A 14,173-nucleotide genomic window follows, 5' to 3' on the forward strand; every position below is an offset into this window, starting at 1 on the left:
CAATACTGCCTATTACTGCATTTGACCCTTCACTTTTCAAAGCTATTGCTAAATCCATGGCCACTTACCCTCTAACTACCTTAGAATGTCTTGACTGTACCTTCACTGAGACCAGAAGTGTGAGAAGGAGGTGTGAGAATGGTGTTTTATCAGTAATGATTTAAAGGCCAGGTGAAACAAGGTGAACAGCTAACTTTTCAAAAGTATCCAAGAAAATAATGATACAAGTCATAGATGCATGTTTGTTTCCTTCATTTTCCCCATGTAAACCAAAATCTACTAGAATTTTTTTCTGTCTTTTGCATTTCAGGTCCTTATTCATGGTGTATCAGAAAGAAAATAATGGCCTCACAACAAAGCAGCTAAATTACACAGTAAGAAGCACAAATACAACCAAGCAGTATGCTAAAGGATTTTATGTTTTACCTCTGACATTCTTTGCTTCCTCTAGTATTTTACCTTCCCCTTCTTCCTAACAAAATGTTAATCAGCATTGAAGTATGTATATTCTTTTAGAATAGGGAAAATATACTTTTGAAGAAGATACAATTTAACAACTTGTCAAGCTGAAGTTTGCAATTGAAAAATAAAAATCCTTATGGCACTTGTTGTTGTTATGTGCCATCAAGTCGGACCCGACTCTTAGTGACCCCGCCTTGGGTTTCCAAGGCTACCGCCTACTACGGAAGTAAATTGCCCCTTCTTCCTTCTGAGGAGTGGCTGGTGGGTTTGAACTGCCAGCCTTCTGGTTAGTAGTCAAGTGCCTTAGCCACTATGCTACCAGACCACTACCATGGCACTTCTTAGGGGAGAAAAAAAGAAACCTTTGCAAAAGAAGTCTGTGTTTTTTTTTTTTTTTTCTATTACCAAAACCAAACTCATTGCTGTCCATTTGATTCCAACTCATGAGAATTCTGACACATGAGGAATCTCTACGGAAGTAGATTGCCCAGCCTTCCTTCCAAGGAGTGGCAGGTGGGTTTGAACCACCAGCCTCCTGGTTAGCAGTCAAATGCCTTAGGCAGTACACCAAAAAATTTCATATGGGCACAGAAGCATATATATGAGAGAACAGTGATACTCATGAATCCATCACCCCACTTCAGTGTTGTCATTATCTTGCCAATCTTGTTTCTCTATCTCCTCCTTTTTGTTTATTGTAAAGCAAATCCCAGCGACTGTTACTTCACTCATGATTCATGTGGTAGTTAAGGTTGTATGTCACCTTGGCTGGGTCTGGTTTTGAGTGGCGGGCAGCTGGATGTAGTTATTACCCATGGTGAGATTGGTAATTAACTCCATGGTGGAATCTACTGGAGCAGCTAAGTAGCTGCTTTAGGGATATGGGCTGCTTCCAGTATATAAGAAGCAACTTTGAGGACGGGCTCCAGCTTATGGCATGCTCGGACCCTGCATGTAGTCAAGTTGTTGTTCAGCAGCCTGCATGCTCGGCCGATCTTCAGACTTTTTCTGGACTTGAACTAGTGGCCTGCCATGTTGTGTGGTACTACTGGGACTGTGCCTTTTTACTTGTTGACCTTTGGGTTTGTCAGCCTCAGCAGCCAGCAGCTGCCTGAGTGAAGAAAGCCTCCAGATTCAGTGGGCTGGGAGCAATAGACAGAGCTGAAGCCCAAGGTTGAGGGGCTTTCACCCAGTCCCTCGAGCCTGGCACTTTGAACTCAGACTTGTAGCCTCCAAAACTGTAAGAGAATAAACTCCCATTTATTAAACCCCCCATTTGTGGTATCTTTCTGTTAAAGCGGAAAAAAGTAACCAAAACAATTCAGTATGCAAGTTTTAGTTGTAAAAACATTTTTAAAATACAATAGTATGCCATGCCATTATTACATCAACAAAACTAATAAAATTAATGATTCCTTAATATATGATACATTTCTAATTGTCAGGCTATATTTTTTCTGTGTCCTGCCTGTATTATTAATTCTGTGGCTGAAAGAACTCTGGACCTACTGGTAAACTAGGGCTTCCAAGGCAGGCACTGCCTGTTTATCTTGTAATCTTAGGCAGATCACAGTATCTCTAGTCCTAGCTCCTCATCTGTAAAATGAAAGAGTAGACTGGATGGTATTTAAGCATCTTTCTAGCTCAGTGATTTTACCAAAATACAAATGATAAATATTAATGGCAGAGAATATCTATTACCAGAATATGCAATGCAACAGCCGCCCCCCCCACTGCCGCCAAGGAAAAATGAGTTTGTAATTTGAATGTAGTTTTGCTTTTTTTCAGTGAAGAATCAATGCAGCTTGATTTCCACTGGTAATTATAATTGTGTAAGTGAAAATCACAATGTAAAACTTCAGAAAGAAAAAGTGAAGTCATAGCAATAGCAACTCACTTACCCTGGTACTTACTCTAATAAGAGAAAAGATCCATTATTAACCAAATGAGGGTAGGATGGTGAGGATTAGCATTAGCTCCAAGTGAGTTTTCCTAACATCCAATGTTAATTCACATTATGTGGGCTATCTTCTGTTTGTAATAAGGGAAATAGTCAAGATTGTTGAACATCCTGTCATTCAAGAAGAGAGTTGAGGATTGAGATTAAAAATAATTTCCAACACTGTTTTCCCCACATTGAGAACTGTTATAGTTGGTTCTCAAATCTTGGTCTTGGAACCCTTGGAAGTTTTCAAGCATTCTTTATAAGAGAAGAGTGAACACACTCTCCTTCTCCCTAAGGAGACTTAACAGTATGTGTGGTAGTTCAGTTTGTGTGACAACTTGGCTGGGCCTGGTTGAGTGGGTGGGCAGCTGGTGGTAGTTATTCCCCATATAAGGCTGGCAGTCAACTCCATGGTGGGATTTACCACAAGCAGCTGAGTAGCTGCCTTTGGGATGTGGTCTGCTTCCTGTATATAAGAAGTCTTGGGGATTGTTTCTAGCTTATGGCATGCTTGAACTCTGCATGTAGTTCTGTCATTGTTTAGCAGCCTGCCTCGCTCTGCCAATCTTGGGACTTCCAGTGGACTTCAATCGATGGCCTGCCGTGTGGTTTGGGGTTATGGGACTGTGCCTTGTTACTTGTCAACCTTGGGTTTGTCAGCCTCAGCAGCCAGCAGCTGAGTGAAGAAAAGCCTCCTGCTTCAGTGGGCCTGGAGCACGAGGCAGAGCAGCAACCCAAGGTTGTGGGACTTTCACCCAGCCCCTAGAGCCTGGCACTTTGAACTTGGACTTAAAGGCTTCAAACTGTGAGAGAATAAACTCCTGTTTGTTAAAGCCATCCCATTTGTGATATATTTCTGTCAGAGTGGCCCTAGGTAACCATAACAGTATGTTTCTTTCCACTCCCCTCCCTTTGAGGGATTGGTATCTCAGAAGCAACACAAGGATACTTTCTATTAATTGGGGTGAAATTTTTATTTCTTCAGTGGGAGAAGATGGAGAAGAGGTGGTTTCTTCTTAAGTGGTCTTCAGACTTTGGGACTGGGGTGAGGTAACCAACGATGAGCAAAACCACCTCTGTAGGCATATATGAACAAAAACGGCCAGACCCGATACCCAAAGATTACATTCCAAAATGGCTGCTGTTGTTTGCCGTGGAGTCAGCCCTGACTCATAGCCACCCCTCCTTGGGTCTCCGGGCGGTATCACTATGGAAGTAGATTGCCCAACCTTCCTTCTGAGGAGTGGCTGGTGGGTTTGAACCACCAGCCTTTTGGTTAGCAATCAAGTGCCTTAGGCACTATACTACCAGAGCGCCTCCAAAATGGCTAGCCTAACTAAATGAAACAGGAAAAGCCTCTTAGAAAATATTTGCTAAAAAATAATCTAAGATTTTAAAAACAGAAAAGGCACATGTGATCTAAATTTAGCTGAATTGTACTTCAGTCTTTCCAATAGCATGAATATAATGAGGTCCCAGAAGCAAAGACAAGCTCCCTGTTTTCCAACACTGTACATCAGTGCACCGTGGACCCCATCAATTGAGCCCTGCAGAACCTCCTGCCATCTGCCTGGGCCTTCTGCAAGATGGCACCTAAATGATGATCGTACCTAAGTATCCGTTCTAGGATTCTGACATGTCCAGAGACCTCCTGTACGCCTCAGCCCTCTGGGACACGTTGCCAGACTGGGCGAGAAAGATGACCTCAAACATGATGTCTTTGACCCCCTCGACCCAGACTGCGCATCTTTTCCCGCCACACCGCTTCTTTCCCTGTCCCCCTGCCCCCGGGTAAAGCAGAGTTGAAGGAAAACACAAATTGGGTTCATCTTCTCTCCTTTACCACCTAAGAGCATCATTCCAGACACTGGCAGTCAGCAGAGCCTGTGCGCACCGTACGTGCCTGAGAGGCTGCGGGGACGCACGCCCTCCAGGCTCCTGCTGCCTGCGCGTCAGCATCCCGACGCAGAAGGCCCTGCAGCCTCCCAGCTCCTTCCGAAAGCCGGATCTAGTTCGCAGGTCTAGAGGTTTACAGGGGTCCTGTGGGCGGAAGTGAGAACGGAGGCGTGGGAGGAGGCTGCAGGCTGGGGGCTGGGATACCCTCTCTGCCTGACGCCTCCCGGGAGCCTTGGAGCGAGGTCTGCGGCCGCCTCCAGACGTTTGGACCGCGCGAGCTCGGCCTTTTTTGTCGCTAAAAGAAACGAGAAGGGCGGGACCGCCGCTCTGGGGGAGAAAGGCTGAGTCGCAGTCTTCGGGGCACGGAGGAAGGAGTGCTCCCTGGGGGCCCCACAGTAACCCAGATAGGCCCGGCAAGCTCAGGAGCGGGCAGCCTCCCTCCTCCCGGGCCGCCATCCCTCCGCGCGCCCAACCCGGAACCCGGCGAGTGCGTGGGGGCGGGGAGGAGAGCGGCAGATCTGGCAGGAAGCCACTCAGTTTCCGGCCCCCCAGCCATGTCGGCCGAGGAGATGGTGCAGATCCGCCTGGAGGACCGCTGCTACCCGGTGAGCAAGAGGAAGCTCATCGAGCAGAGCGACTACTTCCGCGCCCTCTACCGCTCCGGCATGCGCGAGGCCTTGAGCCAGGAGCCCGGCGGCCCCGAGGTGCAGCAGCTGCGCGGCCTCAGCGCCCCGGGCCTGCGGCTGGTGCTGGACTTCATCAACGCTGGCGGAGCCCGCGAAGGCTGGCTCCTGGGCCCACGGGGGGAGAAGGGCGGGGGAGTGGAGGAGGAGGAAGACATGGACGAGGTGAGCCTGCTGTCCGAGCTTGTGGAAGCGGCTTCTTTCCTGCAAGTCACGTCCTTGCTGCAGCTGCTGTTGTCTCAGGTGCGGCTCAACAACTGCCTGGAGATGTACCGCCTGGCGCAGGTGTACGGGCTGCCTGACCTGCAGGAGGCCTGTCTGCGCTTCATGGTCATCCACTTTCACGAGGTGCTGTGCAAGCCCCAGTTCCACCTCCTAGGCTCTCCTCCCCAAACCCCAGGGGACGTCAGCCTAAAGCAGAGGCTTAGAGAGGCTCGGATGACTGGAACTCCAGTCCTTGTGGCCCTAGGGGACTTCTTAGGGGGACCTCTGGCCCCTCATCCTTACCAGGGTGAGCCCCCATCCATGCTCAGATACGAGGAGATGACTGAACGTTGGTTCCCGCTGGCCAACAACCTTCCTCCCGACCTGGTGAACGTCAGGGGGTACGGGTCTGCCATCTTAGACAACTACCTCTTCATAGTGGGCGGGTACAGGATCACAAGCCAGGAGATCTCCGCCGCACATTCCTATAACCCCAGCACAAATGAGTGGCTCCAGGTGGCCTCCATGAACCAGAAGAGGTAAGCACCCCAGTAGAGTGTTGCTTTTTCCCCCCAATTCATTCAGTTGTTCATTAATTCATTCCACTAATGTTTACCGAGCAGTCACAGGAGGTTGTGCTGAGGTGGAAATGACATCTCAAGAGTGATTCTGGCCAAGTTTCCAGTGAATTAAGAACTTACAAGGAAGAAGAGGCCTCAATGAGGTCAACCAGCTGAGTGGTTTCCTTGTAGGTATTGAGCCTTTAGGCAAAAGTGCTTTCTTTGCTTTTTTCCTAGTGGAAAAAAAAAAAGGTGATGTGGTTTCCTAGAAGGATAGTTTGTAAAAAAGCTGCTCCTTAATTTTGCTTTTTTAAAACTTTTTTTTTGGCATCAGATCCTATTTATAATGACACATTATAACCTTTAACACAGGCTTTGGGGTATTTTTTTTTCATTAATGATTTTGAAGCCTTCCCCTTGGGGACATCAATCCATGAGTGGGAAATATTCTTTAGAATTTTATTTTTATTATATAAGATTGACTTTTAGTATTTTGATCCTTTTTTGCTTCTTAATTCCTTCTCAGATAACCATGACCATTGACTCAAAGCTTGAGCCTGACAATGGTCACCTGCAGAAATGGAATATTCCCATTCATCCCAGCCTCACCTTTCCCATGTTACGTATCTTCCACCATGAATATGGGTGATTTGAAGAAAAGAAAGGAAGAGGAGGAGCTTAGGGGGCAGTGAATAGTCAGGACAGGAATAGGAAAATGAGAGCCAGGAGTAGATAATGGGAGAGATGCTGGGAAAGAAAGACGGTAGGGCACAAGAGGTTCAGAGCCATTGAGAAATGGGGAGAAAATCAGTGTAACTCAAGAAAGAACAGGACCTTTCTTCTAGTCTACCACCTGTTTCCACCTCAAGTCCCACCATGATCCCTACCCTGAAGTGTGGAGCAAGGGGACTCACAGCCAGTAAAAGAATATCTTAAGAGTGAGAAGCCTCTACACATACTCGGAGACCCTAGATGACAAGGAAAAGTTAAGTGCTCAACTACTAACTGAAAAGTTGGCATTTCAAACCCACCCAGAGGCATCTGGGAAGGCCTGGCAATCTGCTTTTGAAAGGTCATAACCATGAAAACCCTGTGGAGCACAGTTCTACTCTAATACACATATACACAAGGGGTCACCATGAGTTAGAATTCACTCAATGGAACTTAGTGAAAAACCACCACCACGCATTTACTAGGCTGCGTGTCTTCCTAGGCCATAGATTATTTAGGGAACATAGCCTTTATTTCCACTATAAGATAAAATTTATTTTGCAAAGTATTCTTTTTTCTGTTGATTTAAGTAATACATAGGTATAAAAGAAAAATGGAAAAGAATGAGGAAGCAGAAAGAATATAACTCCTACTCCCTTCTCCCAAAGGCAGTAAGTTGGCGTATTTCCTTCCAAACCTTTTTTTAATGAATTTTACATTGTTGAAGTGATACCATACTTAAAATTTGGTATCAGAAGTGAAATAGGAAATTCTAAGAGCTTTAATTTAAACAACAAAGGCATATTCAATGGTCTTGAGTGATGACCAGATTAGGGTAGAAGAAAGGAATGGGTATTCTCTATCACTTTTACGACATTCATCTCCAGCATTACCATAATTTGGTACTCAACACACCATCCCCCATCTCTAGCTCCATAACTAACACAGTACTTCCCAAGAGTTCTTTCCTGTCCCACTCCCCACAAATCCTGGTAGTTTTTTTTCCCCAACTCCCTAGAAAACACTTTCTGTCCTCTTTAAGGGAGCTCTGGTAGCGAAGTGCCTAAGGCACTTGACTGCTAACCAGAAGGCTGGTGGTTCAAACCCACCAGCCACTCCTTCGTAAGGAAGGTTGGGCAATCTACTTCTGTAATGATACCGCCTCAGAAACCCAAGGGGTCACTATGAGTCAGATTCGACTCCACAGCAGTGAGTTTTTTTTTTAAAGTCATTCAGGTAATGCTTGAATATATGCTTCTTGGGATAATTGCAAAACTATAGAGTAAAACCTACAACTATATATCTAACTATCTATCTATGTTTATAAATATATAAACACATTGTAAAATCTGAATATTTATATAAATATGTTAATAGTGGTTAACAGGGAGAAGTGTGCATGTGTATGCATGTGGATATATAGAGATGTGTAGACAAATGCATATATTTTTTTAATCTAAAATTGATTATCATCACCAGTTTGCCCTTGAGTTGATTCCAACTCATGGTGAACCCATGTGTGTCAAAGTAGAACTGTTCCATAGGGTTTTTAGTGGTTGACTTTTTTGGAAGTAGATCATCAGGCCTTTTCTTTAGAGGTGCTTTGGGTGGGCTTGAACCTTCAACTTCTTAGTTACCAATCAAGTCAACTGTTTGCACCACTCAGGAGGAGCTCTCTAAAATTGTTTGACTCAATGGCATTGGGTTTGGTTTGGTTTAGATGCTAATTATTATGGCATTTGATATTTTCACATAACAAGGTACTGCCTGAGTTTTTTCTCTGTCAACAGATGTAGATCCATTGTTTTTAGTGGCTGTGGTATATCCATTGTTTGGAACACTACATAATGTATTTAGCCGTTCCCCTATTTATGAGCATTAGGCACCTTCCACTTGCCAGAGTATATTGAATATCCTGGTGTACACATGTGTATCTTAGTAGACATGTGTGAGTGAGTCCATATGTCAGATTCCTAGGATCCCTGTGGCAAAATGTATACACATTTTAAAGTTTGGTAGCTCCTGCCAAATTGCCCATCAAAATTTGTTCTAATTTCCCCTTCTATCAACTGTGTTTGAGCTTGCCACTTCCCTATACTCTTGCCAAGACAAGATATTACCATCATTTCTTTTTCATTTTTGCCAGTCTAATGGGCAAAAACACTTGTTCATTTCCCTGATTGGAAGAGAGATTGTTCTTTTCATTTGTTCATTGGCCATTTGTATTCTTTTGTAAATTGCCTTTGCTAGTTTTTATCTTTCTCATACTCATTTTAGAAGTTCAGGTTCTATTTACGTATACAGTTATTAATCTTTTGTCTGTTGTGTAATGTTGCACTTATTTTCCCCTGCCTTTATTTTATGATAGGGTTCGAGAATGAAATGCATGAAGTGACCATAAAGGTAAAGTCAATGACTAGAGAGGGGGTGGGAGTCACGGTGAACCAGAGAGCTACTGCCCCACCAAAAGAGGGCTTCACTTCTTAGCCATAGCCAGTTATTGCCAAGTGGAAGTGAGGATATGGTATTATCAGACATCCAGTTTTGTATGTGAAATATTTTAAAATAGTTGTATGTGAAATATTTTTAAATATTGGCAACCTACTCCACTTAAAAACAAATCACCTTGGAGATCAGACAATGTAGCTCATCACTGGGCTTGTTGACCACCGCTTTCGACTTCAGGTTTACAGTGTAATTTAATTTTTTTCTAATCAAATTTGTCACGTGTGTCCTGTGACCTATGTATATTGCACAGGAAAAGCTTCTTATCAGTCAAAAATATAAAAGTACTCACTTACCTGGTCTTTTAGTACTTTTATAGTTCTGTCTTTTTATATTTAGATCTTGACTATGTTTGCGATTTATTTTTATGTAAGGTATAATGTAAGGGTATAACACTTTGCTAAATTTCACAATAGTCTCAATTCTCATAGAGATTTGCAAAACTAGTTATCAGGGCTGATTTTCCCATCTTCAAATTGGCACATTGGCCATTCCTTTGTCAATGTCGTCTTGGTTATTTAGTGCTGTTATAACAGAAATACTTCAACCAGGTGACTTTAACAAACAGAAATTTAGTTTCTCAAAGTAAGGACCCTGGAAATATGAATATAGGGCTCTGGCTCTAGTGGAAAGCTTTCTGTCTGTCTCTCTTTCTCTGTCTCTGTCAGCTCTGGAGGAAGGTCCTTGTTTCTTGAGCTTCTGTTCCTTGGTGATCCTCTTGTGACATGGCATCTCTCTTCCACCTTTACTTGCCTATTTAAACTCTTTTTTACATCTCAAAAGATATTGACTCAAAATGCACCCTACACTAATCCTACATGATTAACATAACAAAGAGAACCCATTCCCAAATGGAATTATAGAGAGAGGCATAGAGGTTAGAATTTACAACACATGTTTTGAGGACATCATTTAATCCTTTACAATCAATAATACATTTTTACATTTTTGTAGCTTTATAATCTACCACTAATCTGTCAGTTTGTCATACTGTGGTGGCTTTTGTGTATGCTGTGATGCTGGGAGCTATGCCACCATTATTTCAAATACCAGAAGGGTCACTCATGGTAGACAGGCTTCAGTGGAACTTCCAGACTAAAACAGACTAAGAGGAAGGATGGGGCCAGGTTCACTTCTGAAAAATTGGCCACTGGAAACCTTTTGAATAACAGGAAATAATGTGTGATACAGTGCCAGAAGATGAGCCCCTCAGGTGGGAAGACACTCAAAATACGACTGGGGAAGAGCTGCCTTCTCAAAGTAGGTACTCACTGCCATCAAGTCCATCCCAACTCATAGCGACCCCTCCTTGGGTTTCCAAGGCAGTATCTTATCTCTAAGCAAGTAGATTGCCCAATCTTCCTTCTGAGGAGTGGCTGATGGGTTTGAACCTCCAGCCTTTTGGTTAGCAGTCAAATGCCTTAGGCACTACGCCATCAGAGCTCCCTCTCAAAGTAGAGTCAGTTGTAATGACATGGATAGAATAAAGCTTTTGGGACCTTCATTTGTTGATGTGGCATGACTTGAAATGAGAAAAAACACCTGCATACCTGCATTAATAATTGGAACATAGGATGTAGATGTGAATCTAGGAAAGCGGGAAGTTGTAAAAATTGAAATGGAGCACATAAAGAGTGATATCCTAGGCATTTGTTGTTAGATGCCGTCAAGTCAGCTCCGACTCATAGCGACCCTGTGTACAACAGAACAAAACACTGCCTGGTCGTGCACCAGCCTCACAATCCTTGTTACACTTGAGCCCATTGTTGCAGCCACTGTATCAGTCCATCTCATTGAGGGTCTTCCCCTTTTTCACTGACCCTCCACTTTACCAAGTATGATATCCTTTTCCAGGTGTGGTCCTTTCTGACCACATGACTAAAGCAGGTGAGATGAAGTTTGGCCTTCTCACTTCCAAGGTGCATTCCTGCTGCACTTCTTCCAGGACAGATTTGTTTGTTCTTCTGGCAGTCCACAGTATTTTCATTATTCTTCAGCAACACTACAATTCAAAGGCATCAACTCTTCTTCAGTCTTCCTTATTCACTGTCCAGCTTTCACATGCTTATGAGGTGACTGAAAATACCATGACTTGGGTTAGGCATACCTTAGTTTTCAAAGTGACATCTTTGCTCTTAAACACTTTAAAGAGGTCATTTGCAGCAGATTTGCCCAGTGCAATACATGCAGTATGTCTGATTTCTTGCCTGCTGCTTTCATGGGTGTTGATGCTTCCTAGGCATTAGTGGGGAGCTCTGGTAAAGTAGCGACTAAGGAATTTGACTGCTAACCAGAAGGCTGGTGGTTCAAACCTGCCAGCCACTCCTTGGAAGGAAGACTGGGCAATCTACTTCCGTAGAGATACCGTTTTGGAAACCCAAGGACGGATCACTATGAATTGGGATCAACTCAAAGGCAGTGAGTATTTTTTATTTTTGGGGGCATTAGTGAGCTGAAATGGACTAGTATTGGCCATATTGAATCAACCATATATGGTCTCACGTCCTGGGAGACAAAGAGGAATGGTGTCACATTCATCATCAAAAAGAATGTTTCAAGATCTATCCTGAAGTACAGTGCTATCAGTGATAGAATAATCTCCATACACCTATAAAAAAGGCCAGTTAGTACTACTCCAAAAAGGACATGGTGGTGGCATCTTCTTCTGACCTTCTCTAACTTCACAAGGGGGAGAGAGAATCAAGATGAACCTCAGCAGTCCAAGGCTAGTTCCTATGAGACGAAGGTCAGACAAGCTGTCACCCTTCAACCTTTTACCAATTCTGACACCTGCTCTCCCTCTGACGGCACTCTCTACTTCTTTGTTGTTGTTGTTGTTATGTCCATTGAGTCAGACCTGACTCATAGCTACCCCTCATTGGGTTTCCGAGACAGTATCACTACAGAAGTAGATTGACCAACTTTCCTTCTGAGGAGTGGCTGGTGGGTTTGAACCACCAGCCTTGTGGTTAGCAGTCAAGTGCCTTAGGCATTACGCTACCAGAGCTCCTACTTCTCTGTTAGGTTAGATAATTTGTTTCACTGGTCACACAAAACTCACAGACAATAATCATGATTATGGGTTTATTAGAGAAGTAACAGGTTATAATTCAGGATCAGGGTACAGATTTTTAATCGGGACAATCAGTTCTTTGCATCTGTGCCACAGGCACACCTCTCTTTAGCCCTTGGCCTCTTTGCCTGGGCCCTGCCCTGCTTGGGCAAGTGTTACAAAGTTCTTTTAGGTCTGCCATTAGGTACACCCCCCTCCACCAGCAAACTTCTTGCCCAAAGGCATTCCGCCTTCTCACTCCATGGGCCTAGTAGCCCACCAGTCCTTCTTATGCCAGGCTCTTAGTTCTGCCACCACCATCTCCCTACCATCTCGGTGCAGGGATCTTGGGTCCAAGAATGTGCTTCATTCCTGCTTCCTCTTCTGACTTGATGGTAGTGTAATTTCCCTTTTCCACCTTTGGGCTGGCTCATTTTAAGCCTACCAGAATGACAGAACTGATCAATGCCCATGTTAGGGTTCCATGGATCTTATTTCCGTGGTTCCACCCCCACAAGGTTGCCATGTAGTTTATTTACTTTGTTAACAAGCTATTTAATCACCTTGGTGGACCACAGGCACCTCACATTTACATAGTCCCATCAGTCCTCTGGTGGGCGTCACAAAAGCCATGACTAGAAGAGCCATATTAAGTAATTCATTGCACCCAACTACTATTCAAATTTACACACCAATCACTAAAGCCAAAGATGAAGAAATTGAAAATTTTTACCATTTTCTGCAGTTGACCAAACATGCAATCAAGATGTATCGATAACTACTGGTCACAGAAATATGAAAGTTAGAAGCAAGAAGAAGGATTGGTAGTTGGAAAATATGGCCTTGGTGATAGAAATAACTCCAGAGACTGTATGATAGAATTTTGTAAGATCAGTGACTTATTATTTGCAAATACCTTCTTTAAACAACAAATGACACCTATATGTACATGGACCTCACCAGATAGAATACACAGGAATCAAATAGACTACATTTGTGGAATGAGACCATGAAGAAGCTCAATATCATCAGTCAGAGCAAGGCCAGAAGCTGACTGTGAAATTGCTCATATGGAAGTTTAAGCTTAAGGTGAAGAAAATAAAATAAGTCCACGAGAGCCAAAATATGACCTTGAATATAGTTAAAAATCATCTGGAGAATAGATTTGGTGCATTGAACAACAGTGACCAAAGACCAGATGAGTTGTGAGATGGCATCAAGGACATCATACATAAAAAAAACCAAAAGGTTATTAAAAAGACAGGAAAGGAAGAAAAGACCAAAATAGATGTCAGAAGAGACTCTGAAACTTGTTCTTGAACAGAGAGTATCTAAATTAATAGAAGAAATGATAAAGTAAAAGAGCTAAACAAAAGATATCAAAAAATAGCTCTAGAGAATAAAGTATTATAATGAAATGTGCAGACACCTGGAGTTGGAAAGTCAATGGGGAAGTACACGCTTGGCATTTCTTAAGCTGAAAGAACTGACCAAAAAATTCAAGCCTCAAATTGGAATATTGAAAAACTCTATGGGCAAAATATTGAATGATGCAGGAAGCATCTAAAGAAGATAGAAGGAATACACAGGGTCACTGTACCAAAAAGAATTGGTCAACGTTCATCCATTTCAGGAGGTAGCATATGATTAAGTACTAATGGGTTTGAAGAAGTCCAAACTGCACCGCAGGAATTGGTGAAAAACAAGGCTCCAGGAATTGATGAAATACTGAGATGTTTCAACAAACAGATCAGTTCTGGATGCATTCATTCATTTATGTGAAAAAATTTGGAAGACAGCTTCCTGGTCAACTGGCTGGAAGAGATCCATATTTATGCCAGTTCCAAAGAAAGGCGATCTAGCAAAATGTGGAAATTACTGTACAATATTATTAATATCACTTGCAAGTAAAATTTTCCTGAAGATAATTAAAAAACAGTTTCATGAACAGGAAACTTCCAGAAATTCAAACTGGATTCAGAAGAAGATGTGGAATGAGGGATGTATTGGATTGGGTTCTCTAGAGAAACACAAAAACCAGCAAAGTGTATATATATAGAGAGAGAGAGAGAGAGAAAGAGAGAGAGAGAGAGATTTATCTTAGGTAAATGGCTCACAAGCGTGTAGAAGCCGACAAGTTCAAGCTGAAAAGTTC

General features: G+C 43.2%; 1 protein-coding gene across 1 annotated transcript in view; it reads left to right on the forward strand.

Annotated features, from left to right (window-relative positions):
• Window positions 1-4,857: 4,857 nt before the first annotated feature.
• The window catches only part of KLHL42 (kelch like family member 42), a 27,276-nt gene continuing 17,960 nt past the window's right edge, over window positions 4,858-14,173 (forward strand). The window contains exon 1 of the mRNA XM_007949790.2: window positions 4,858-5,729. Within this exon, the coding sequence (XP_007947981.1) occupies window positions 4,858-5,729 (872 nt within the window). The remainder of the gene's footprint in view (window positions 5,730-14,173) is intronic.

The sequence above is a fragment of the Orycteropus afer genome, unplaced genomic scaffold, assembly GCF_000298275.1.
Source record: "Orycteropus afer afer isolate SDZICR_OR568_19922 unplaced genomic scaffold, OryAfe1.0 scaffold00254, whole genome shotgun sequence".
Classification (NCBI taxonomy): Eukaryota; Metazoa; Chordata; class Mammalia; order Tubulidentata; family Orycteropodidae; genus Orycteropus; species Orycteropus afer.